We start from the raw sequence: 27,186 nt of genomic DNA on the forward strand, positions 1-27,186 counted from the left end.
GGGAGGAATCAAGTTTAACCTATGTATATAAAAGAAAAGATATGTAAATGCCTACATAATTATCTCTATAAATACTACTCAATATTTTCAGATGATGAATTTTAAAAGGAAGCTAAAAGCAAACTCTGGAAAACATTCATGTCTAGGTTAACCCAAGCAATTTAAATCTTTTCAAACTAATAGACGACCTAAACGGGAATATTAGAGCTGTTGAAATTGTAACATGAGAAAAATAAGGAATTCAGTGGAAAAGCAATCTTCTAAATCCATCAGGGAAGAGAAAAACTCAGCGTTCATCCACTTATTTACCCAACACATATTTCTCCACCCAGTACTACAGAGATTTCCTTTTGGCGTGTGTGAGTCAGATATTGTATTGTACTGGTATAGTGACAGTCCTTACACTAAATGAATGGGGATTATCTTCATTCCCATGGCTAAAAGGACATTTTTTTGGGGGAGGGGTCATACCCTGCACTGTTTGGGATACCATGTGTTATCACTCTGCCCCAAATACAGGTTATATCTATCTTTGCAACAATTTGAAACTGTAGGGAAAAGGTCAGATGATTAACTTATGGTCTGTAGTTAGCAAACTGGCACCCCCAAGATTGCCTCAGATTTGGAGATACAAAAAGCCATTTGTAACTTGACACCTGCAATTATAGTCAAGGACCAGGTGCTCCTTGGTCTCCTCTCACAAGGTTTTTTATTTTTAGCTCCTCTGAGACCATGACCATCCTTAACCCAGTTCAGGTTCATCTAAATGTCAGGCCTCCCTTTTCAATTTTCCATCAGCCATGGGCTTGGTAAACAGAAATGTGCTAAGTACCAACCCGCTGATATAGCAATCACTTATCCTAATATTTCTATGTCAGAAAAGGAATCAAAATTTGTATACCTTATTTTTCTGTTGAGATGAAATCTATACCCTGTACTTTTGCTAGACGATAAAGAAGTGAGAAACAGCTTCACTGTGTCAATTCTGAGAAAATAATTTCATCTGCAGTTTTATAACATGGTCTAGAGAGAGACCCGTCTTTGCTTCTAAGAAGAGTCTATAGCAGTTGTGACAGGAGCAATGGTTACTATATGGTTGGGTAGAAGTCTTCAAAATGTTAAGGGAATCGAGTTAGGTCAAAGTGCTGCAATGCATGCACAGGGCCACACGTTGGGGGACCACTAGGGATGTATCACCAAGGACAAAAGACCACCGTAGAGAAAACTATTTCTATCAAGTTACTGATGGAAATTTTGGTTGGTATTTTGATTGGAAAATCAGTGTATTAAGTGGAACATTCTATAAAAGAGCACAACACATTTTCTTTGATCACAGGAGAAGATTTATAACCTACCTTTAGGTTTTCCAGACTATATCATTGTGTTCTCTGGCTTTATAGGACTTTACTACATTGGAAAATCAAAAGTTGTTTTTATGAGAGTAATCTAGTTTTATTCTACACAAACACCAAGTAAAGACACCACAGCTTCCTGCTACACCCTAATACTCTCAGAAAGACAATGCTTAGGAATCTGACCTGTAGTAGATAACACAGATCTCCTTGTCTGGCTTTCACAGTTTAGTATAGCTATGAATTTCTTAGCAAAATGTGCTCTACCCAACATTATACGTGAACTGAGGTCAAATATGTGTATACATATATTTGTATAGAGTTCCTATATACACATGTATGTGTATATACACATATGCAATACTGGGTTAAAGTGAACTGTATTTCTTCTAGACTTCTCAGTACAAGTGACAATTATAACTTTCTAGTTTTCAAGATTTCTATTTACTTGAAATCACTTTTCTTGGAGTATCTTACTTATTCTGCAGAACACATAATTATCAATTGTGACCTTTATTCTTGGAAATCTGCCATTATTTTTTGGGTCTTTAATGTTAAGCTTTCCAGAACTATCAAAGGCTACTAGAAACATACATAAATTTCCTTTGGTCTATGTTATGAAAATATTGATAAGGACACTGCAAGTCTAACATTATTTAGGAGCACAGGAAACCAGGCTTCCTTCCTTGTTAGCAGTCTGTTTAGAATTTATTTTTGCCGTTTTTCTTTAGAACCAGGTAAATTACAGTGTTTCTAAAAAGCATGCTATTTTTATGCATCATTTTGAGATAAATATATCATACTTCCTTGTATCCCTCTGGCTGCAGGGAAGCTCAGATTAATTGAAGTTCAATGATACCAAGTATGCTAATCCCTACCACAGTGATTTACTATTTATATTGCAGCAATCTATTGCTATGCTTTTTTTTGCAAATTCTTTTTGGAAAGTGAATACATAAAATCAATACAGGAAATTTCCACTGGAGTGTCCTTGTGCAAACAGAATTCAGTATAACTGATATGCAGTTCTTTATCCATTGACATTTGCAAACCAGTAGCATTTCCTGTGAGCACTGTTGTTTTGTTTACAAACTATTATCTCCTAGTTTTCAGGTTAAACATTTATCACCTGGCTCCTTCCTTTTCCTTCTCCCTGGACTCATTCAATGACCTTCTAATTTCTCCACTCTTTCCTTCACCTGCTCAAGGCATCCTTAGTTCAGAATTTAGCCATCTTTCAATGATCAACATATCCACTATTCCTCTAATAAACTCCAACGCTTTTGCACCCTGCCTCTGGTTATTTTCTCAATCTTCTCTCAAAAATCCTTCACTGTTCAACTTCTTACAGGTTAAAAACCCAAGCTCTGTAGTATGTATAATGTGCAAGTTCTTTAAAATTGAAGATTTCACTTACCATTGTGCTACTCGCCTATTTTCCTAATTCTGGATACGGTACTTTATTATTCAGTGCTCCCTCAGTCTCGAAAGCTCATCTGGTATTCAGCCTTCAAGTCCTCTTGTCCACATTTCTCAAATTCCTCAAGCAGAATCATTCACCTCTGTCCCCAGATCACTTAACACTGGTTAATTAGTTTACATTTTTCATATATATATATTTTTATTAAATTCTGGGCTTCATGGGGTAAGAACCCAGATTTATTCATTTTTGTAGTCCTGGCTATTTAAAAAGCACATTAAGTATTCACTACCTCTCTGCTGAATTGAATGGATTATATCCACAGGCCCGAAATTAAATGAAAGTTATGACTACAATCAATCCGACTGTAGCTGAATGATCTGATAATGAAAGTAAAAAGGAGGATGAGGGTCTTCACACAAAATCCAAAAAGGGAAATTGAAGTTGAAGAATTTTAGGATTTTTCTCCAGCCTGTTCCAGGGAGATGGTAGCTATACTTCAGCTCTGTTGCAGTATATGAAAACGGTCCTTACAACGATAAATGGCCTCTGTTAAGAGTATAAGCTCAGCAGACAACAGTGTGGCTTTCATTTTGATTTCCCAAAGATCAGATTCAACAAACAGGCCCCTGCAATGGAAGGACAACTCTAGTCTCTTAAATCTAAGAGATTTAATGTTTAGGTACAAGCTTCAGGCTAGTTCTAAGATGGCTTAAGGTAATGTCAGCACATTAAAAAATGACACACTAAAGAAAGAACTAGAGTGAGGGAGAAATCAATTGTCATTCTAGATGATCTATCCACTTTCATGTATTGGCTAGTCACTTTAGACTTCAGTTAACTGTGGATCAACTGATCCACAGTTATGGGAACTCCTACCTCATGTACCTATCCCCTCCCCATCTGAGTAGAGCTCAGTCGGTTGGCTCTTGGAAAACTTATTAAATGCAATGTGCATATCCTACAGCTTCTTTTTACATTGCAGCTTCTCTCACCATAAAAGATCTTGGCTGATTTACATGGAAAACCTAGTTTCTTTAATCTAAAATGGCTCTAGAGACTTCTATGAAGGGGGGGAGCATGGATACCCACTTTCATTAAATTTCTCAGACTACTCTCCCACCCCCAAATACAACTTCAAAATGCAGAGACTAGCTATGAGAATCTGTCTACTCATTACTAATGCTTTCTATCGGACATCTGACATTTATTCTGCTACATTCCCCACCTGCCACAAGGTCTTCAGAGGTGGTCCTTTTGTCATTTCTGACAAACATCTTCCTCTGTCCATGCGTCCTTAACTCTTCCTGCTTCCTCTGGGAGAACATTCTAATTAACCCTAAGCTCACCTGACTTTTCATGGCATATTCCTCCGGCCTGTGAAGAGATGGCCAGAGTGAATAGCATATAGCAGTATGTGAAATAACCCTAACTAACCACCACAGATATATTTGCACACAGAGTATTTTAAAAGGGTGCCTAAAAACCTAAGGTAGAAGCTTTCAAAATCGGGAACAGCACAGCTAATGTTGCAGCAAGCGTAGAGAAAGACCATAATGCATCAGATGAGTATCGACTTTCCCTTATGACTTGGGAACAATATAACTCAGTCACTAGTGCAGAATGATATTTCATCTCTCATAAAAGGCTACCTTTTCATTGCTAGATTCATATCTAAAATCGTACTTTTCCCTATGTTTTGAGAAAACATGTTTTCTCTTCAGCTCTCAGAGAGGAAGCACGCATTACCTATCTCCCAGAGTTCTGCCAAGCCTATGTTCCTGGCAACAACTCTCCCTAAATGGATAAACTGATTCTCATAGGTTCGGACGACCACTCACGGAGCTAATGTCATTGTCTTTCTTCCAAGTTTCATTTCTCACTGTCAGACACTTACAGTGAGTATGTCATTGGGGTATCAACATACAAATTCAACAGCTCCGCCTCCTCTAAACATGACTCCTCCTTTTCATCCTGATAGGTCCAATTTTAAGCAGAATCAACTCTTTCCTGGGTTCCAATGTTACCTCCCATTTGATGTCCCGCTTCTCATTTTGCAGTCCATGTCTCACTGCACACAGCAGCCTGAGTGATACACAGAAGGGGCTCACTCTCCTTGGTGGGGGTTGTGCTTATATGCAGGTCTGGCTTGCTCTACCTGGTGAGGAGGTGCCATCTCCTCAGTGGGCACCGCACTGTTCTCATTCTAGCCTTGCCAACCTGTGCAATCTGGTTTTTTGGCTTTCCTGGTCACGTCCAGCAATAGTCAGGGGTTACTCCTGGCTCTACAATCAGAAATTACTCCTGGCGGTGCTCGGAGCACCCTATGGGATGCCAGGGATCCAACCTGGGTTGGATGTCTTTAAAGCACATGCCCTACCCATTGTACTATCGACCCCAAACCTGCCGAGTCTTATCTTCACTTTATCACTTGCCTCATCATAATTTGAAAGTCACACAAAGACCAAAAGAAGGAGCATGGTACCAAGGTATTTGCAGAGCAGAAGATTCCAAAGTCATCACCTCATGTTGGAGTTGTGTACATGAGAACACAATATTACCAGTTTTGTTAACAAAAGAGTATACATTCAAAATTTAAAAAAATAATTAAGCATAAAAATTTAATAAAGTCACCGCGATGTTTATTCAGTGAAACAGTAGGACTGGGGTTTGTAGCTAGTTCAATTCAGTGGTCTGTCTTTGAAAGTAACATTAATACTATTGTATAACCATTGGAGGAATACAAATGAGCAATAGGGAACTCCAATTTAGGCTTCCTAGTGCCAGATGACTCAATCAGACATGTGCCAGGTATGGAGTAGGTACCAAGGATTTGGATTGTTCCCCACTGCCATTGACTAACAAGTTTAACTTTAGGCTTCATAGTGAATTATGTTAGTATTTATTTACCCTCCTTCTGGTCTTAGGAACAATATAATCAATTTGCTATGCAGGTAACGGAATAACAATGCGATTCAGTTCTCTCATAAAGGCTCCCCTTTCATACGTAGGCTCCTACCTAAAATGTCAGAGCAATTCTTAGTTCATTTTGACAACAAAAGGAAAATACGCCAGGATTTGATGTTACAGATTTAAATCACTAGATTGCAGGCTCTAATCCATGCAGGAAAATAAAACCACACATTAAGTTGGCGGTGTTAAGAGCACAGAATGAAGCATATTCTCAACATCCAACTAGTCTCCACCAAATAAAGATGAATCCAATTACCTGTGGTATGAGGAAAAGATAGTACGCAGAAGTGAAGCATTAAAGACTGCACACTCACTAGTCACGCGAATTTATGAGCAACAGCAGTGGTATAATTCAGAGTGAGATTTAGTTTTCACTCTAACATACAGGGACTGGGATTTGGAAAATAAAATTTTAACATTCTAAATTTATGACAAAGCAATGCCTGGTGCTAATCAAAGAAGTATGGGAAAGGGCAGTATTTTGAAAAACAAGCAAAATAAAAGCTTTTGACAGCCTTTCTTGATGAAAGTGTAGCTGTAAAAAATATTTTCAGGCAGAAATACATGCACGAGTGCCACAATTAAAATTCGGCTTCATTTCCATTCATTAATTTATTCGACAACTATTTATTGACTTCTACATGAAACAATCAGGATAAATGCAATTCTAATGACAGAGATAAGAAAGGCACTGTGGAAACACTTCTAAATTAGCCATTCTCTATTTTCCAAGGGGACTCTTGGGAGGTGTCATGAATATGAATAATTAACAGATTTCAATAACACATCTAGTCAAGAATGGGGATCTCCAAGCCTCTTTGCTAAATGTCATTTGGAGATAAGTCATAGGTTCAGAATAATGGCACACAAAATATGCATGGATATAAAGTACATATCCAAAGGACAAGGGACAATTTCCATTTTAAATATAATTTTCCATTTTTTTCTAAAGCATGCTTGCATTTGTCTGAGTATACAGCCATACAGCCAGCTTGGCAGGCACCAAGACAGAGAAATCTCATGACCTCTTGGGTTCCTGCCGAGCAAACAGTGGATTAAAGGCTCCTTAAGCACCACTGAATTCAAGGCCATGAAGGCAAAGCTACGGCTCTGAAGTGCTCTGAGCAGAATTACATGAAGACAAAAGAAGACAGAACCTAGGAAATCAGAGAGCCTATTTTCAGGAAGAAAGCTCTGTGGAGACATTTTTTTGAGATTTGTTAGGAAGTGACAAGTAGAGGGAGAAAGGATCAAGCTCATTTTGAAGACCAAGAGAGCTTACAGAAATACGTGCACCAACACTTGATTCTTCACTTCGGAATGCTAAGCAGCCCTGGTATAATTCTTTTTTCTTTCAGAGCATAAGCCACTACATTCTTGGGATTTGGGATAGCTTTCTGAGTAAAGTGCTTATCACAATTCTTTGCGTAAATGAAACAGTTTATTCTGGTCTAGTCCTTCAAAATATTCCCTCAAGTTCAAATCAAGTACCTTTCAGGTAATATGTCACTGTTTTATGGAAGTGATACTATATCTAAATCTCATTTACATAGAATGACCTTTTAATAAGTCTTTGGAGTAAGGAAAAAGTTGCCCTTCTAAGTCAGGAAAAATGGACTTGCACTTGGTTTTGTCACTGCCTGATCAATGGGTCAAACCATTTCAAGCTTCCTGAAAATGCATTTTCCTATTTATCTTCTCTACAGAGGTTTTAGGAAGATTGAATGACCACCGCCCCCCAATATAGTAAAGTGCTCTCAAAATAACGATCACATGTAAATGGTTGTTCTCATTGCTCAAGAAGTATGGAAGGAAAGAGTCTGCTAACAGCAAAGGAGAGAAACCATGACCAATGAGATGAAGGGAGGTGGGAAATGGATACTCTACTGGAGGAATGGTGTTGGAACGACACGTGCTTGAAAACTGATCACTGTATGAGTGAAATGCAAACACAAAAGTTCCTGTTTGTAACTGTACATCACAGTGATTCTCTAGTAAAAAATTTTAAAAAAAAGAAAAAAAAAAGAAATCCTACCACTAACATTAATCCTGGTGCCTCAAATATAAAACTTTAAAAATGTAAAAATACATTATCAAACACCAATCATCTTATAGTATCAAAATACTTTTATTCCTAGGTAAGATCAAATTTTATGAATATCAGCCCCAACGCCATCCCCTGCCCATTTGACATACTTAAAAATTCAAATTCCATGAATATTAATAATGATCATAAATAAAAGACAGGGATTTTTTTTCTTTTTGGTCATACCTGGCAATGCACAGGGGTTACTCCTGGCTCTGCACTCAGGAATCACCCCTGGCAGTGCTCAGGGTACCATACGGGATGCTGGGAATCAAACCTCGGTCGGCCGCGTGCAAGGCAAACAGCCTACCCGCTGTGCTAATGCTCCAGCCCCTTGTTTGTTTTTTTATCCTCATCTTCACTGCCAAATAGTCTCAATGCTCCCTCCCCCATGATATGCCTGTGTTTTCCTTGCTATTTTCTCACTTAGTTTTTTTTAAATCACAGTTCCTATGCTGCATATCACAGGTGGTGGGAGGGAGGACATTAAAAAGATAAAGACAGGCTGGGAAATAGCTCAAAGAGCTGGAGCACATGCTCTGTGGGAGCTCCAGGTTTGAACGTCAGAATTGCTCAGAGTGTCATTCTGGACATAACAAAACACCCCAAAATAATAAAGACACAGTCCTTGTCCCAAAGAGTCACTATCTATTCGCAAGTGTCATTAAAAATAATTGATAAAAAGGCAAACTGCCAAGGAGTTCTCTGAGAAAGGGCCAGCGTGTTCTGAGAATGTCAACAAAAGATCGATTATGTCCAAGTACAGGAACCTAACAGAGCTCTGTGTGGAAAAGTATTTGCAGTAAGGCACTGTCAGATACAGGTCAAAGAGGAAAGAGGTCAGCACTAGGCTGAGAAGCAAGCTTGAACTTGACCCAGAAAGTGAATGAGAACAGGGTGTATTCAGAAATAGTATCTACAACAGCATGGCTAGAACACAGGTACAAAGAGGAGATAAAGCTGTAAAAGGCAGGTCAAGGGAAAACTATGAAATGTTATAAATGCCCAGATGAGAGACTGAATTTTTTGAAGTAGGAAAACCGAAGGAAGAATGTGACGATGGTTCTTGGTTCTGGGAAAAGTCAGAAGGGAGGATTTATTGGAGGAGTAGGAAAGAGACTAAAGGGAAGCCAACTGAATAAGTAGTTCTGGCCACAGGTCAGAGGTATTAAGAGCTAGAGAAAGGGCAGTACAGCAGCAGAAGCCAATGGATGAATGGCAGTTTGCTTTTTCATCTTGAAGTGACATATTCCCTAAGGACACTGGTCTCAGACATACTGTGTTGCTCAGATTAAGAGGTCTTGGTGCCTTGGGCTACACCAAAGAGATAAAAGGACTCAAGTCCCACAAATTCCTGCAATCTCTCCTTTAAAGACTCGCCTGGTGGCATTTGTCTAAAGAAGGCACACTGGGTTAGAAGTGATCATGTACAAAAGCCTTTCTTCACTTCTTGTGATACAGCAAATGTAATACAAAAAGTACAAGTCGAATGATTTACATTACCCTGACACTACACAATATCCCCGAGTTTTACATCTTTGTCCTCTCTGCGGTCACTGTGAATTTCCGTTAGCCTTTTGCTTCTCTTATTTCTATTTTATTTTACTCAGACCCAGGAGTAAGCCCTGACCATTACTAGGTGTGCACCCCTCCATAAAAAAAAAATCCTAATACTTTAACTTTCAGCAATGGAAGCTTCTGTTTGGTTGATTTGGGGGGTTGGGTTCTTTGGATTTTTTTTTTCTATCAGCTCTTCCCTTCTCTAGGACTAGCCCCCCACCCAAAGTAATTTTTCTTCTGGGTCTGGGAATAAGAGGAAGCACATGCCTTATAGGTGAGGTCCGGGGTGGGTTCCTCAGCACCGCCCACCCAGCCCTGAACCAAATTTCCACCCTGGAAAGCTGCTCATTGTCAGTCAGAGCAACAAACTCCGCTTCAGGTCCAACCTGCCCTGAAACATGAACTGTACTGATTCCTTTTCATTTTGCTTTTCAGTTTTTGGGCCACACTTGGCAACGCTCAGGGGTTATTCCTGGCTCTGCGCTCAGAAATTCCTCCTAATGGTGCTCAGGGGATGCTGGGGACTGAACCCTGGTTGGCAGCATGCAGCGGAAGTGCCTACATACTGTACCATCTCGCAAGCCCCACCAATTTCTTCCTTTATTTTAGTTTCTGGGTCACACCTGGTGGTGCTCAGGGTTTTCTCCTGGCTCTGTGTTCAGAGTGCTGGGGATTGAACCCAGGTCTGCAGGTACGAGACGAACACCCTCCCTGCTCTACTATTTCTCTGACCTTAGAAAATTTTTCTAATATGCTCAGTGGTGCTTTGGGGTGCACTGCATGCAGAGTGGGGGTGATCGGCCTCAGGGTCTTACACATGCCAAGCCTGTCCTTTACCCTTGAGTTATCTTCTTGGTCCGTTTAATTTCCACTCCTCTGCAGCCTCTCTCCCATGGGTCATATACCGTTTGGTCGCAGACTGGTTGAGGTGTGGCCAGAAGTCGCCTGTGGCTGCAGGGATGGCTGAAAATAGACCTGCCAGGATTGCATTTGGTGCCAGGGATCAAACTCTTGGCCTCGTGCTTGCCAGAAAGGTGCTCTAGCCAGCCAGCCATTTCCTGGACCCAGCACTATGTTTTTGGGGTTTGCTTTTTGGTTATACTTGCAGGTGCTTGGGCCATTTCCAGCTCTGAGCTCCAGGAGTCACCCTTAGACATGCTCCGGGGGAGATCGGTGGTCACGCCAGGATCAAACCTGGGCCTCCTGCATGTGCTTAGCCTGCCAGCCATATCTCCATCCCCTTCCTCCCAGTTGGCTCCTCTGGCCTGAACAGAGGGCGGCTGATGAGGCAAGTCTCTGGTGGCCTTGCTAGGAGATCATGTGAATATTGGAAAATGAGCCTGCCGGGTGGTTTCAGTTTATTCACTGGAGTTCCCTCAAAGATGGTGGTGAAGGGGCTGGAGCCATAGCACAGCAGGTAGGGCATTTGCCTTGCACGTGGCCAACCCGGGTTCGAATCCCAGCATCCCATATGGTCCCCTGAGCACCGCCAGGGGTAATTCCTGAGTGGAGAGCCAGGAGTAACCCCTGTGCACTGCCAGGTGTGACCCAAAAATCAAAATAAATAAATAAAAAATAAATCAAAGATGGTGGGGAAATCTTAAATGTCTGGGGAGTCCATCTGTATTGTCCTTTTTGAGGGGAAGGCGTCTCAACAGGGGTGCTCAGGGGAATGCAGAGTGCTGGGGAATCAAGGCAGAGCTTCTGCTTGTCAGCCCACTGTGCCATCTAGGCAGCCCTGTCATTGTCTGCAGGGATTTTATGCCATTTATGAAGTGCTGGGCTGGAGCGATAGCACAGCAGATAGGGCGTTTGCCTTGCACGAGGCCGACCTGGGTTCAATTCCTCCATCCCTCTTGGAGAGCCTGGCAAGCTACCAAGAGTATCCCGCCCGCATGGCAGAGCCTGATAAGCTACCCATGGTGTGTTCGATATGCCAAAAACAGTAACAATGACAGTCCTCTTTGCCCTGACCCTGAAAGAGCACCCCCAGTACGCCACTGGGCTACACTAGCACGTGACAGGGATGAATGGAGATGTTACTGGTGCCTGCTTGAGCAAATCGATGAACAATGGGATGACATTGATACAGATTTCTATTTTTACATGAGTATCTTTCTCAAGTGATGAGTGACAACTGGAATCAACTCCCCGATCTTCTATGACAATGAACATAAATGATTTCTGTATTTGACGATGAAAATCAGGATGAACTAATTTGTGTCCAAACATAACCAAGCCAATAAACCTACTTTCTTAAATACTTAGAGATACATACAGCCCAACACATAAACACATTATATCATTATAAAATTAAATGACCTACTTTGTTCTTAAATTCTGTTCTCACAAATGAAACCAAACCCTCTGGAACACATGTAACAAATCAAATAATTCCATCAGTATTAATTCCTCTCACCGCTAAAATACGAGTTCTTAGTTGCGCTATTACATTTATGTTCTTCTTTCAGGTAACAAAAGAATCTGTAAATGGAGCTAAACAGATTATTGTAGAAAACAATTTAGACATAGAATGACTCTAAGATTCCTGGCACTTTTCTATGTGTGCATGTGGATGCACTCTGCATACCAATGACAAATCTAGAAATAAAACTCACCTGTTTTCCTCCTCAAGATCTGCTAGGATTCTCTCTAGCTCCCCTCTTTCCTCACTCTCTAAGGAAATCAAGATCTGGGCAGGACTACGAGGCTGGCTCAGGGGGGAGTCCTGGTTCAAACTTTGGCAGTAATGCTGGATTAACAAATGTTCATCATCTCTGGAAAATAAAATCAAAGGTTTTGGTTTTTGCCCCCCTTATTTGGCTTTGGGGGTCAGGGACTCAGGTGTGTACTTAGAAATAGAAACATTTATTTGTTCGTAACAATTACTCTTTTTCCTGCTTCTGAATACATTTGGATATGGTCGGGTTGAAGACTGGTCTACCATACTTGAGACAATTCATTGCTTCTTGCTCAAGTTTTCCGTAGACTCAGATTGGCCTATTTACATGGGAAAATGAGTGGCAGAAGTATAGAAGTACTGGGCCTCTATGTTGACAGCTGAAGCAATAGTTAATAAATATTAAAAGGCATGATAATGACTGTATAATGTTTGTTACCAAGCCTGTCAAGATCATCTGTTGAATATTACTAATACTGACCAGGAAAATTACTGCAACCCTTAAAATAAGAGTAACAGTCTCTTAAATGGGAATACAAAAACTGGGCAAAAAAGATACATATTTTTTAAAAAAAATTAACTCACTGCTAGAGGCAGCTTTGAAGGATTAATCTTGAGGAACAAAAAGGCAAATGGGTTGGGGATTTGGTTTAGTGATAGAGCACCTGCCTTGCATGCATAAGGCCCTGGGTTGAATGCCTGCAACACACATACACATGCACACACACAAAAGTATTATTATTTTGGGAAGTAGATGCATTTTTTTCTTGAAACTAGGATTTTTCTAACACAAGGAGAAATTATCTTCTAAATGCATTGCTCCTGGCTCCTGAAAAGCCTGTGTGCTTCCAAGTTATAAGAACTTCATTCTGTTCTTCATGAGAGGTTACAGCACTTTGCTTCTGGCTAGATATCATTAAAATGATATATTCACATTCCCTTTTTTACACCCACTTAATTTCCTTTTCTCCTCTCCATGCCTCCCGAGTTGGGAAAAAAAAACACACATAGATATTAGGGTAAAATCCTCCCAATTTAAAAGACTTTGGTCTGTCAACTCAGATAACTGGTTGAGAAATGATAAGTTGAACAAAAATAATTATTGGGTATTAAAAGCAAATATTTAAGTGAAATCAACCACTAACCACTTCCCCCAACCTACCCCTAAATTATCATGATTTTACCACACCACACTGGGTCAAAGTGCATGTCCTCCGAATGAGTTAAAACTGTATTTCCTTTAAAAGAAATCTGAAAGCACTTTTACTGTCTACCTAATTTATTGTCTTTCTACTCAAAGTTTGAAGTCTTACTGCTAGAACTTTCCATTCGTAATGACAACATCTAGCTCTAACTAAACTGCTCCTATTTCTTAGGCAGTTGCCATTGTTACGCACCTAGAACTAGCATTCCTTTGCATGTGATAGAGCTTCTAACACCTTTCTGTGATCCAAAGAAGCAATTCATTCAGTTTATTTACCTTTGATTGATTCTTTCGTCACATACTTTCCTGTCAAGGTATTTCCTACAGTAAATACTCAACACTTTTTCACCATAGCTGAGAATGCAGCAAGCTTTGTTGAGTTTTCATTGAGTGTTTACGTGATTCTTTATTATGTTTCAGATGAGATGATTAATTCTCATGTCTTTAATAACCAGTTGTGTATACATGCTACACTGATACGACTTCTCTCAGCCAAGTCCTCCTACTTGCTCTTTTCTCATCAGAGTGTGACCTTGGGCCACCACACCAAGTACATGTGATCCATGAACCATTCTTCCTCTTGTTTAGCTCTTCTCTGACAGAGGTGCAATATCCGTAACTTACCAAACTACAAGCGTCATTTGATTTTGACTAGAGTTCCTCTCTCTTAATTACCAATTCCGTTAGTGACTCCTTTGTTTTCCCATCTTACTAGCTTCTTAGTCTGTTCCCTATCCCTCAGGCCATATCTGCATTTATGGCAATATTTCCCAAGTTCCTTATTGTGACTAACCTCTCTACTCTCACTCTGTAGAATACTTCTCTAGCCATGTTCTCTATGAACTTGAGTAGTAAAGTCTGGCTTAGTACCCAACTAAGAATCTATGACCTGAATCTATACACTCTCTTATGAAACCCTTCATAAGACTGCCTTACTTTAATTGATGATGATGCTAAGTCACAAAAAATCTATAACTTCAGATCGCTGAAGGAAGATGGCCAAGTAGTCTATGGTATGGGAATATCAGGGCAAATATCCCGGGATTCTACTTCCACTCTCAACTGAGTGGGAAAAAAAATACTATTCAGCCGCTACTTTAAAACTAATAAACATTTTCTTTAAGTATCTGGGGGGTTTGGTCAAAGACTAAACATTTAAGATGATTAAAGTATTTGGGACTCCATAATCTGGTATGATATGATATTAAATCAGAATCAGGAGAATCGTTTTTGTGAATTGGAATCCCAATCATGCCAGAATTGGGATGAGCTCATTCTCTGTCAGACTGTTGAAAGTTAAAGGGAAAAATATGAACAGAATGGCTCTTTGAAAGGTCAAATGAATATAATGCTTACCCTATCTGCTGTACTATCCTACCTCTAAATCCCTCAAAGCAATTTCATGGTCAGGAACATTTTGTAAAAAGAGATGGGATACTTACATGCTCTCATTAGGAGAGATGCTATCATTTAGATAAGATCCATTGCTGTTTTCCATTTCTGCTAGCCTGATAAAAAACGTAAAAGCTCATTAAAACTTATGTGACTTCTTAGAATCTATTCAAGACCTAATCGAACATTCCTGAAAACTAAAGGATAAATCATGTCAAGAGGAGAAAGGAATCCTTCAAACTAAAGGATGAGTGTGCTGGCCTAGCCATTTGAGACAGTGAGTGGTAGTCCACAGCTAGTTAGTAGCTTCACATTTATGCTATAAATTCTAAGGGAAGTTGTAATTCATGGCTGTTTCTTTCTTCAGTGATCGATCTCCCTTTTGCTGAGAACAGGCCTTTGTTTTCAGAAGAAAAGCTCCCCTAACAACTTGACTTCAGACCTTACACTACCCCTTGTTTTGGGAAGACAATTAAAGATTTCCACTGATGAGAGATTTATATATGTGTATTTTGTGTGTATGTACATGTACATATAGCTAGTTAATGCTTTCCACTGTTGAGAGACCTGTTGGTTCAGAAGTCAGACTATCAATAAAGGATGGATTCACAGTAAGCTTTCTAAACTTCTGCTATTAATTTTTACCTTTAAACACCTCCATTACCTCAGACAATAATAAAATCTTTTTACAGCTTAAAATAAAGTTAACCAAACTCTTACAGATTGACTTAACAAGCATAAGATACCTTATAATTAGCAATTCAGTTTTTAAGTATAAAGCTTAATCTCAAGCACAAAGCGGGGGTGTGGGGATGTGGCAAAAGGTCCAAGGATTAGGAAAACTATTTTCTTTACAGCAAATTATGTCAAGTAAACACACAAACGGAAGGTCTATGCTTTCACATTCTCCCCTTAATACAGAATATCACTTATTTACATATTTATGTTTGGTCTGGCAGTTTTCTAAGGTTAGACGATTTCTAAACCAAGTCATTACACGTGCTCAGTATACAAAATAGAACAAAGCTATCAGGATTTTTCAAGGTCAGGGTTAGGGAAATTGTTCTGGACTAATGCTCTTAGTGATGTTCAAAAACAACATGCAGTGAAATGGCATGCACGTTAGGGGGCAAGTTGATTAGTAGAAATCAGACAAGATCAGGGGTGGGAGGGAGATTGCTTTAAATTATTATAGGTTAGCTTTCCTTGGTTAGTTATTTCAACCAATATTTGCCTGGCATTCAACTAGTCTCATACCTGCTAGCATAATGTTCAATGCGTGAATGAGTATCATCGTGTGAGAGCTGAGGGGACGAGGCAGGCCTATAAGGCAGAAAATGTGATTAGTCACAGATACCATCCTTTCCTGGAGAAAAAAAACCCACCATACAGAATGCTTTTATTCTAATTCTACGGATAATGTACGCATTTAGTTGTTCCTGCTTCTTAGAGATATCATCAAGAATTTTTAATCCAGGTTTGAAAGAGGATTTCTCATCCTTCTACCTTTCTCAAAAAGCCACAAAGAGATTAAAAACTCTGGGAAGTTTCAATTACAGGAAAGGTTGGGGTGGACAATTTCTGTGTGACATTCCACACTCCTACTTTGTCATTTCTATTTAGTGGTACTATGTGGCTTCAAGTTTTAAACAAATTATGCCTGTGCTATTTACTAGCTGCCATTTTATTGAGTGGAAACTGTATGTTTGTCTAGAATGTTTACAGCAAACAATTTGAGTTCCAATAAGGCCACACTCCAGTCCATGATTGCTTAACATCCCACATACCAAAATGTCTTGGTCCACATAATTTTGTAAAGAAAGTATATCTACCAATTTTAGCAACAAAACCACTATGCAGTTTACAGAATACAATTGAATCCATAATCACTCACTGATGTTATTAAAAGAATGACTAGGTCAAAAAGAATGTCATGGTTGTCTGACATCTTTATTAGGGGTACAGAGGGGAAATGAGAGGGAGATTTAGGACAAAATGTCTACACATTTTGGGGGTCTAAATTCCATCAAAAATTTCCTTCACAGACTAGAATTTTTATGGGGTTATTTTTTTCTACCCTTCCATATCTGGTCTATTAATTATCCTTGAAATTTTTATACTATCTTTTAGATTCACCTTAGGGAAAATACCCATTGCTTCTGAAAACCAGTTTGGGCTTGTGCTATTTTGTTTTAATTGGATCAAGACAAAAGGGCTCTTCCATTTCTCTTTTGACACACAAAGCCCTTAGGTAAAGGCATGATTCCAAAAATCGGCAGCAATCTATTGAATGAGGACTGTTTTTAGTCTGACATCCAAATGGCATTCAAACACTTGGTCAGGATATTTAAAATAATATCTTAAATATCATGTCCGCCCATCCATTAAAAATAGGTAATTGCCTGGGTATACTTAGGGAATGTTCTAGAAATCCTTATTTCTTAAAGAAGATATGTAAATAAGATGACTACAACATACGGCAGAAAGTACTATAGAGTCTTCTCTGAGAAAGAAAAGTCATATTACGAAGCCAATGCTATTGTGTAGTCGTGTCACCATTATCAAATTTGAAATGAATTCCAAAGATTTTAGATTTTCTCAAGGAAAGAAAAGGATGACCACCTAATTTATTAGGCAGATCCAAAGATTTCCACTATCATTTTGGACACTTAATTTATTCATTTGCAAGAATCCTGAAACATCACACTAGTAGAAGAATGCTATGGTTTATATTGAATTATTTACGTAGGTCAAAATAATTTAGTGTTTGGATCTAACCTGTAAATCCTATCTTCTGGAATAAGAAGATAAGTTTTATAAGCCAAAGGTATATCATCAAGGAAAATACATTAGCATTTCCCATTATTGTAATTGCTACCTTGCTAGTGCACAGAAGAAAAGTTGAGACCGTGGGGTAGAAGTACACCAAGAAAACCACGTATATAAATCTAGAACACTTTAAAAAGTCTCCTCTAGAAAACCACATGCAGAATTTTCACTCAGCCTTGAGATTAATTGCATGTTATTTTTCTTGTTAATGTTTATAACATCTAACAGCGTGCATGAGCACAAAAACTCATAGAAACTAGAAGTCTAAAATATATGCATATGTGTGTATATTTATATTAAAGGAGGGACTAATGAAACAAGATGAGCCAAAAGGAGTACTGGCCAGAGAACCATTTAAAAATAGAAAATTAGTAGAAGTCCAAACTCTTTAGTCCAGAAACAAAAGTAAATACAAAGCCTTCTAAAACATTTTCCCGGGGAAGGTATGAGTATTGTTTTCCTCTCCCACTTTCTAAACACACAAGAATACAAGAAAGATTGTTTCTCTCAGTACTTGAGCCAATTATATCCCTCCCACAACCATTTTTCTCCTATGTGAAAACTCCATTAATAAGTTTTCATCCACTCATCTTTCAAAGCAGAAGAGCTAAATAACACTGTTTCACTGTCCTACTTGTGGACAATCATTATAAAAGTTTTTTTGCTAGGTTCAGTTGCAAACAATATCACAAATACAGGTAAGTATGTTTTTCTTCTAAAGAAAACCAAAAGACCTGTATCTTAGTAAACTCTTCAATTCTGTGATCCAGATGGAATGGGTTAAATGCTGTCACCATTACAGGAGTTGTTAACATCAGATAGAATTCTTGCCAAATTAAACACCCCAGGGCCTGGCTGTTCTGCCTGAATAGACTAGCTTTACAATCTATTTTATACATTATTTATTATCCTATGAGCAAATATTTTAGAAAAAATTAACGGCATTAAACAAAACAGGAATTGTAGTTGCTGGTTTTGTTTCCTTCCTCCAAATCAAAACTTTCCACTATTTCTAAATAACCTAACAGACTTTTTGTAAAAAGGAAAGTAAAGTGAGGGTATTTTCTAGTTGTTGGGTAGTGTTCTCTAATAAAGGATGTCATTAAAATCTTTAAAATTTAAGAATAGCCTCTAAGATAAGCTACATTAAAGTGGTCATTAGGATTTTCTTTATTAGCCTGTATATCAGCATATTCTTTATTATCATTTATCATTTTGTGCCACTTCTATCCATGCATCTAAAATGTACTTCAGTAATTTTGTCTTTCACATCTTTGCACTGGTTAAAATATTTTTCAACATGAAGTAATCCATTTGCTGATGAGAATCTAATCAAGCCAAGGATTTCTGTCTACCAGTATCTTAAATATCTTATATATTTATATATTTAAATATCTAGCTTCAATAAGAAATAGATGACCCAGGTTAGGGAAAGGAATTATTAATAACAAGGAAATAAAATTATCAAATCTAAATAATTCCCCAAGTTGTTTAAGGGTGATGAGTAAAAATTAAGGTATATTGATACTGTATCTTAAAATTAAGTGGGGAGAAGCAAAATAATAAAATTAGAACAAGTATACTTCTTTAGGCTGATAGAAATTAAATCCCAATTCATAATTTGAATTCATTACTACAGGATTTCTTTAAAAGTATAGATTTAAATTACAGGGTATAATAATAAAGACAACCCAGTGAAAATAAGCCAAATTCTTATATAAGCTCACCTTTCAAACTATTTATTTCTTTCTTATATATAATAGCTATTTATTTTTAAATATCTTAATAAAGTAATTTTTACATACCAAAAATGTCATATAAACCATATAAAACATGCACATTCTCCTAATATATACATTACAGAGGCTCAAAAGTATTCTAACATTATAAACTATGAAATAATCCTATCATTGTTGGTATTATTAGTATTATTAATACACACCAGTAATAATAACAAAGACTATGTTAGGCATTCCTTCCAGTGTTACTGTTTAACTATTTATGAGCTGAATACTTAGTTTGGAGAGGAGAGCAAATTGAGTTTAGTTCAAAACTGAGAAATTCATGCCTATAAGGATTAGTCAAATAGCACGACATTGCTTGACAGAAAGCCCACACACCACATTGAAATGACTCAAGCAAACTCAAACATCATACTAACAAACAAATCGTGCTGGTTTTTAAAGGTCCACTTAGAACAAGCCCAAAAGAATAAGCCATTATCCATCTGAAGGTCCAAAACACTGACTCTCAAGAAAAATAGCTCAAGAATGTTATTTTGTGATTTGAATGTTCATCCCTGAATATATCAGAAGGGTTATAAACACCTCTCATAGAAATACAACTAACGACAACACAATGTCTTTGCTGTTAACTTGTGCTCAAGGTCAAGGTCTCTTTCAAACGTGCCCAGGTAGAGCCCTGAACATCTCACTCTGATTCTCCTGATCCGTGGCAGATGGCACTCTTGAAAGTCTCACCAAGGGGAGACAAATAATCAGAATGAAGGAAGGGAAACTAATGTCTTTAATACAAAATAAAGAAACAGAACGAAAACTTAAAAAATCAAGCAAGCGAATGTGTTGGTGGTAGTAGCACCCTTCAGCAGAAGTACTCACGCAGAATCTACTGGCCAGAAGTTGATCAGAGTAACAGGACTGCAAAACAAAAAATGGGGTGGTGAAGAGAGACACAGGCAAACTCAGCCGCAAAATAATCATTGAAACGCCAAATGAAATAAAATGCAACCAATAAAGTGTGAACTATGGAAAGCAATAGCCAAACAAAAGTGGAAAATGAATCCAAAGGAAAAAATAAACAGTTAAGTTATTGGCATACACATTGTGGCAAAAAAAAAAAAAAACGAGAAGGAGAAGGTTGAAAAGAGGTGCAGACATCATCTGTTTGATCATGAGAATCATTACTACTTACTTACTGTGAAGAAATTTCCTGCAATTCTCTTTGCTTTCAAGTAGAAAAAAAAAGTGACTAGGTATGACCACACAACCAGATAAAGAAAGACACACATCTACTGATTTGTGAGGAAAACCAAAATGAAATATTGGAATCACTCATTTGTAAACAGTCCCATATTTCTTAGAAGCCTTGAGATATAATTAGTAGCTGTGAAATGTTGTTTCCCCGTTCCCCGCTATAAAATTTAATATTTGGAAAAGGTCATTGTCCTGGGACAACTAATATGGCAACATAGCAATCAAACAACAGCCTGTTTTTTGTCTTTTCAGTTGAAGGAAGTCTAAGGAAAGAAATAGGAGAGACTGTTTGCATTTCGGAGTGAAAGAGAATAGTCAGCTGAGAGGAGCTCCAATATACATCAAATGAGAGGCGGTTGGGCTTCTGCCACTACTCACGTTTCCATGTTGTCCCCCTCTAAGACAGTCTGCACTGGCAGGTAGCCCATTCGGGGATGCTTCGCAAAATACCTTTTGGTTCGAAATTTGTTTTTCAGTACCTTGGCAAAGTCGCGAACATCTTCTCCAGATGTAGTCTGAAAGGGAAATTGCTAGACATCAGATTGGGAGGGCAAGACATCAACACAAAGGATCAATCCACTGTTCGTAAGATGGTTGTAGTAGGGAGATTGAAAACAAAGGCTTAGTGATCCCTTCTCTATTCCATCTGCCTTCTCCCCTTCAGCTGGAAGCTGAAGCAGTCTTCCAGCTATGGGGCAATTCCCCTGGCCCTTGTATCTACTGTCCTTGGGTGTCAACCTCATGTAATGTTATTTTATACTCCACAAATGAATGCAGTCCCCTAAGAAAATGATTGCCGGAGAAACCAGTTGGGATGGGAGATGCATGCTGAAAGTAGATAATGGACCAAACATGATGACCTCTCAGTATCTGTGTTGCAAGCTATAATGCCCAAAAGGAGAGAGAGAGAGAATGGGGAATATTGTCTGCTATGGAGATAGGGGGAGGGTGGAAAAGGGGGGCTATACCCGGGATATTGGTGGTGGGGAATGTGCACTGGTGGAGGGATGAGTGTTTGATCATTGTGAGATTGTAACCCAAACATGAAAGCTTGTAACTATCTCACGGTGATTCAATAAAATTGAAAAAAATTTAAAAAATGAGTGCAGTACCTCTATGTAGATAATGGACCAAACATGATGACCTCTCTGTGTCTGTGTTTCAAGCTATAATGCCCCAAAGTAGAGAGAGAGTATGGGGAATATTGTCTGCCATAGAGGCAGGAAGAGGGTGGGAAAGGGTAGGTATACCCGGGATATTGGTGGTGGGGAATGTGCACTGGTGGAGGGATGGGTGTTTGATCATTGTGAGGTTGTAACCCAAACATGAAAGCTTGTAACTATCTCACGTGATTCAATAAAATTTTAAAAAAGAAAACAAAGGCTTTGGGAATTCAGAAAAAAAAACAGCCCACAGAGCATCAATCTCAAATGGAACAAAAGTCAAATGTAGTGGTTGCCAACCACTGGTGCATGGACTACCACTTGTTGGCAGATGTCAAAAGGCTGAACTAACAGACTGTGGTGAAGGTATATTTCTATTTTGCAGATGGTTACATACATTTTGAGATATGAAATGGAACCCTAAACTATACAGTCTCATAAAAATTGTTACATGTCAAGAAAAGTTAAATATTAAAAAGAGAAAAAGTTAAAATCATGCTCTCAGAAACAGTCTTTGTATGGACTAGTGGGGTTTCTTTGGCACATTATTTACCTATTTGAGACAAAGATCACAAATGAAGTAGGGGCAACTGCCTCGCACATAGCTGTTGGAATGAATGAAGTGTATCTACTGGGTTACTTGGGAAATGGGAAGTTTATATAGGGATCCTCACGATGAAAAGCTGGCCTGAGTTTTCACCATCCTTCACTGCATTTTCAAAACTGTTTTTCCCACAGTGACATCCTCTTTTGCCCACTAAATGTCAGTCCATGAACAGCATGGTCCACTCTCCATCACTCAATACCTTTGTAAAAGGAATCAAAGTGAGCACAATTTCATGGGGAGGCTTATGCCTACGAAGATAATAGAGATGCTCTGAAGCGGAGCTTCTCAAACTTTAGTGTGTGTAGTAATGCCCCTGCAAAACTTGCTAAAATGCATGTTGAAGTTTAGGAAGTCAGCGGGTGGAGGTGTCGGGGTCTTGATTTCTAGGAAGGGCCCAGGTAACGTGAATACTGCTGACCAACCTTGGCCGAGAGACCATTCAGGGCTCACATAATTTAATTTACACTACAGTCTAGCGGTTTTGTCCCGTTCCACCCGTGAGTTTTCTAAGTTCTATCAGCCATGAACACTGCCCCCAAACAAACCCTTTCTCCACTGAACATTTCCAACCCTCTTGACAACAGAACCTTGAGCAATGTGTTTCACCTCAGGACCTCAGAGTCCTCTCCTAGTTAAAAAGAGTCCTATCATCATTATGCTTACTTCACACAGAACAGTTAAAAGAGTAAAGAACTAGCATTTAGTTGCTAAAGTGTTACACAGATACACAATAAGCAAGAGTGATTGGAAATTTTTGGATTATGAATATTGAGAAGTCTCTGTCACCTCCTCCCTATATATTCAACATGTCCCACAGCCACAGAAACCTTTCCCCGTAACTACCAGAGCTGGACAAAACAAAGTTGAAAAAAAATCAACCCCGCAAGCATGTGAACGAAAGCAAAACTTATCCATTCAAGAACATCTGTTGAGTGGCTGCGATGTTCTGCGCGTGCCAGCACTGCCCCTATGCACTAGAGCTGAGGTAAATCCTAGAGCCCACACTTGCAGCCATTTTAGCTAGGTAACATCTGGGGGAACATCTGGGACACTTATAAATCACATCATTAGACATGATCTGCAATACTGTACAAAACTGAAACGTCTCCCAGGTGAACAAACCCCCATGTCGAGGAAGCTTGGAACTTACCGGAGTGCAATATTCCACCATGGGGTAGTGCATTTTATGGCCCTTCGCAACTCGACCAGAAAAAAAGCAACTTTGGCAGATGTCATAATTAAAGTGCTTTAGACTCCTGTACCTGGTAAAGAGCAAAAAAACAAACACATATGTATTTCTTCAGATCAAATTCCCCAAGAACACTCTTTTATGATCCTTCTTCCACACTACCTTAATTCCAGAAACGAAATGCAATATTCATTAATCCCACAAGGTAAGTGATTCACTTCCTACCTCCAGATTTCTCCAGTACGTCTCCTACAGTATCAAAATATTTTGGCAGAAAGATTATCCTATAAACATATGGAGGGAGGGAAGAAAAAACTCGGCTCTTATTTAAACTCCACTAGAAACTCTTTGGGATTAAGTAGGATGGCTCTGGCAAACTTCCAGTCTTTTGAAGACCAAATACTAAAATTTAAAAAGAATTTCCAGAATAGAGAGAATGATGCATGACTGCACCCCTACCCATTATGGGGACATGTTTTTGAAGCATTTTCCCCACAAATAGAAAGGTAAAGCAATTTTATAAGACAAAAGAAAATTAAACAAGAGCTCTCAATTAAAACAAATCTTGCTTTAATTATATTTGCTGACTGATTTATAAAGATTCCTCTTTTTGGACAATCTCTTTTATTTCTCACAAAAATCCCTATCTTAACCACAAATGATAACGGAAGTCTCAAGAAAAGATAAAAAAAATTGAGATAAGATGAAAGAATTTATAATCCTTACATACTTGTGACATTCCCCCTTCTCAGGATATTGTATTCTTTGGTCCCTATTTTTCTTTCCTTCTCCTTTTTAGATAAGAAACTTTTTGCCAATTTATATTCTTTACAGCACATAAGGGGCGTTACCTATTTTAGATCCCTATCACCTTTTAACTGTGGGGAGGAGGGTGGTGGGAAGAGAGGAATAAAGGGAAGTGCTGATTCCTAAAATAATCTAACCTGATAAGGGCAAAAGAATTGAAAATGCTTATATCCTCAAAGCATTTTTCCTTTTGCATTTTATAGAATTCTCCCTGGTGTACAAATCATTAAGCTGGGGATGCTAAGAGTAGATTGGTAAAAATTTTAATGCAGACCCCTATGTGTCCCCTCTCTACCCCACCATGGTGTCATTCTTACCTGTTCAAACCCAGAATAGAAAGGTGTCCTTTATAATGCCTACTCAATATTGACTACATAGGGTTTGGAAAACACTAAGGATTTTTGAAAAAACTCTTTGTAAACAAAATGGAGTATAGAAGGACAAATACCAAGGGTAAAAGAGCACAGTGAATAAAAACCACACAAAATGTACAAAGTAGTTATTAGGAAATGAAGTAATAAAACAAGTTCAAGCATAACCAGAAAAGGCTGTTTACTTAGCTGTTAAGTGGCTTCTGAATAGGCACAGACTATATTGCTATAGTTATAAACTGGGGTTCATTCATTGCTATGGAAACACTGATGTGACTCCAGATGTTTAAATATACAATTGTTTCAGATTTTGGATTAGAGATGACTGTACAATAAGAGTAGTACATTTCAAAAGATCCTGTCTCCCCAAACAGGTCAACAAGGCTGAGGATTTAAGAGTCAATTGCCTGCTGTGACATTTTAAGAATATTGGAATAATAACCTGCTAGGTTTCCTATCTCTTCCACTTGTAAATTTATCAGGAGTACTTCTTGGTGGCTTTCTGAATCTTCCATTTAGTTGTATACTTTATATTCCCTTAGAAGTTCATTAGGGCACTCTGTAGAGTGTAATCTGATTCATAGGTAAATTTCAGGGTGCCTGAAACAATTTGCCTTACTTGGAGGGGAATCAAAAGTGGTCCAATGTCAGAAATAGACTTGAGCTTCTATGAGGGACACCCCAAACAGAACCATCTAGAGTTTTAGAATTGAGTCTCAGAGAATTTCTACACACAGGGAAGACCATGACAAAAAGAGATGGTCAAAATGTTTGGATTCCAGGGCTGAGTGACCCAGCTACTGTGTTGACCCCTGTGATGGTCATACGTCTTGATGGAGACAGGCATGCAACCCCATTCAACCAAGGATATGTCTTTGAAAAGTAGAAAGGGGCACTGCCTAAAAGTCAGAACCACCGAAATAACCCAGAGATCCAAGTGAGTGACAGGGGTGATCAATGTGTCAGCCCACTGTGAAGAGGAACCAGCACACAGCACTGGGCACAGGAGGCCACAGATCAAATCAATGAACAGTGAGAATCAATGAGGGGACGACACAGGAAGAGTCACGGTGGCTTGCTAGTACCTGAATCCAATGATCGGGCACTCCTTGCAGATGTTACACTTGGCTTGATGCTTGGCTGTTTCTGCGGCAGCCACTCTGTGCAACACGGGCAGCCACACCATGGACTGGGGCTCCAGTCGCATCCAGTCCAGGAAGAGAGCCGCTTCGATCTCGGGCTTGTTATTAGCCTACAAAAACAGGAAAGAGAGTAAGGAGGAGGCAAAGAAAGCAAAAAGGGGCAGGCGGCAGCTGTCAGTTCAGACAACGTATGAACAGACGGACACAGACAACAGTTGTACAAGGAGGCTTCATTTACATGGCCTGTTTAGAGCAACATTCTCCAATGGAACCCCGGCAGCCACCTAGCCCTGAGGTTTGGGGAATTTGCAACTACCCTGTTGAGTGATGCAATGACCATATAGCCAAAGCAACCCAACAGAAAAGGTCAAGCAAACTACACTCCTGAGTGAAGCTACCAGTACCTTTTTGCTGAACAGATACCTTAGAGTTAGCCAGGAGTAAAATGCTTATGTTTATTGGTGTCATTTCAAATGAGTGGGGAATATGACATGGGGCTACTGATTTCCTTCCCCTGCCAGAGCATTTGTTTCTCCATGTTGCATAAAATCAAAAATGAAGAAGCATCTACAAGTCATCTGGTGTAGCCAGGGCCAGGGAGATTCAGTTACCCGGACGGTGTGAAGACATGACTAAACTAAATACCCAAACCACAGAGTCAACAACACTGAAATCATGAGACCCAAACTTTAACAACCAAACTTTAAAAGATTCCTGTCAAGATAACAGGCTGGCTGGGATCAGAGCAACAGTACAGCGGGTAGGGCATTTGCCTTGCATGCGGCCGACTCGGGTTCGATCCCTGGCATCCCATATGGTCCCCCATACATCGCCAGGAGTAATTGTGTTGCTGTATGTGACCCGAAAAGCAAAAAACAGACAAACAAAAGAAATATGGCAGGGTGGTTGATAAGGGGAAGGGAGGTGTGGGGGGGCAAGGGGGGGACTGGACTTGAAAACACTGGTGGAGCCTCTATTTCCCTAGAAAAGACCTTCCTTACTTTTCCTCCGTTATGCTCTTCTGTGGGCTGGAGCGATAGTACAGCGGGTAGGCATTTGCCTTGCTTGCGGCCGACTGTCCCTCTCGGAGAGCCCGGGAGCTACCAAGAGTATCCCGCCCACACGGCAGAGCCTGGCAAGCTACCCATGGCATATTCAATATACCAAAAACAGTAACAACAAGTCTCACAATGAAAACGTTACTGGTGCCCGCTCGAGCAAATCAATGAACAATGGGACTACAGTCCTACAGTGCTACATGCTCTTCTGTGCTCCATTCTAATAAGTCTTTCCATTTGATTCCCTGGGTATTAATATCTCTCTTTAGTGGCCTCCCAATAAGAGCTCACATAGTTTTAAATTTTGATTCTTGTGCTTTTAAAAAGATTCCTAGATGTTGCATTGAGGTGATTTTTAAG

At 39.2% G+C, this 27,186-nt stretch overlaps 1 protein-coding gene across 5 annotated transcripts in view; it reads right to left on the reverse strand.

Moving 5' to 3' along the window:
* DMD (dystrophin) overlaps positions 1 to 27,186 on the reverse strand; it is a 2,715,231-nt gene that overhangs the window by 39,674 nt on the left and 2,648,371 nt on the right. For 3 of the 5 annotated variants that reach the window (XM_055122927.1, XM_004612436.2, XM_055122928.1), the window contains 7 exons: positions 25,712 to 25,878; positions 23,410 to 23,521; positions 20,868 to 21,004; positions 20,115 to 20,153; positions 15,925 to 15,990; positions 14,718 to 14,783; positions 12,010 to 12,168 (listed from right to left, as the gene is read on the reverse strand). In XM_055122927.1, the coding sequence (XP_054978902.1) occupies positions 12,010 to 12,168; positions 14,718 to 14,783; positions 15,925 to 15,990; positions 20,115 to 20,153; positions 20,868 to 21,004; positions 23,410 to 23,521; positions 25,712 to 25,878 (746 nt within the window). The remainder of the gene's footprint in view (positions 1 to 12,009; positions 12,169 to 14,717; positions 14,784 to 15,924; positions 15,991 to 20,114; positions 20,154 to 20,867; positions 21,005 to 23,409; positions 23,522 to 25,711; positions 25,879 to 27,186) is intronic. The other 2 variants (XM_004612435.2, XM_055122929.1) reach the window with 1 other exon arrangement.

Source organism: Sorex araneus, chromosome X (genome assembly GCF_027595985.1).
Source record: "Sorex araneus isolate mSorAra2 chromosome X, mSorAra2.pri, whole genome shotgun sequence".
Classification (NCBI taxonomy): Eukaryota; Metazoa; Chordata; class Mammalia; order Eulipotyphla; family Soricidae; genus Sorex; species Sorex araneus.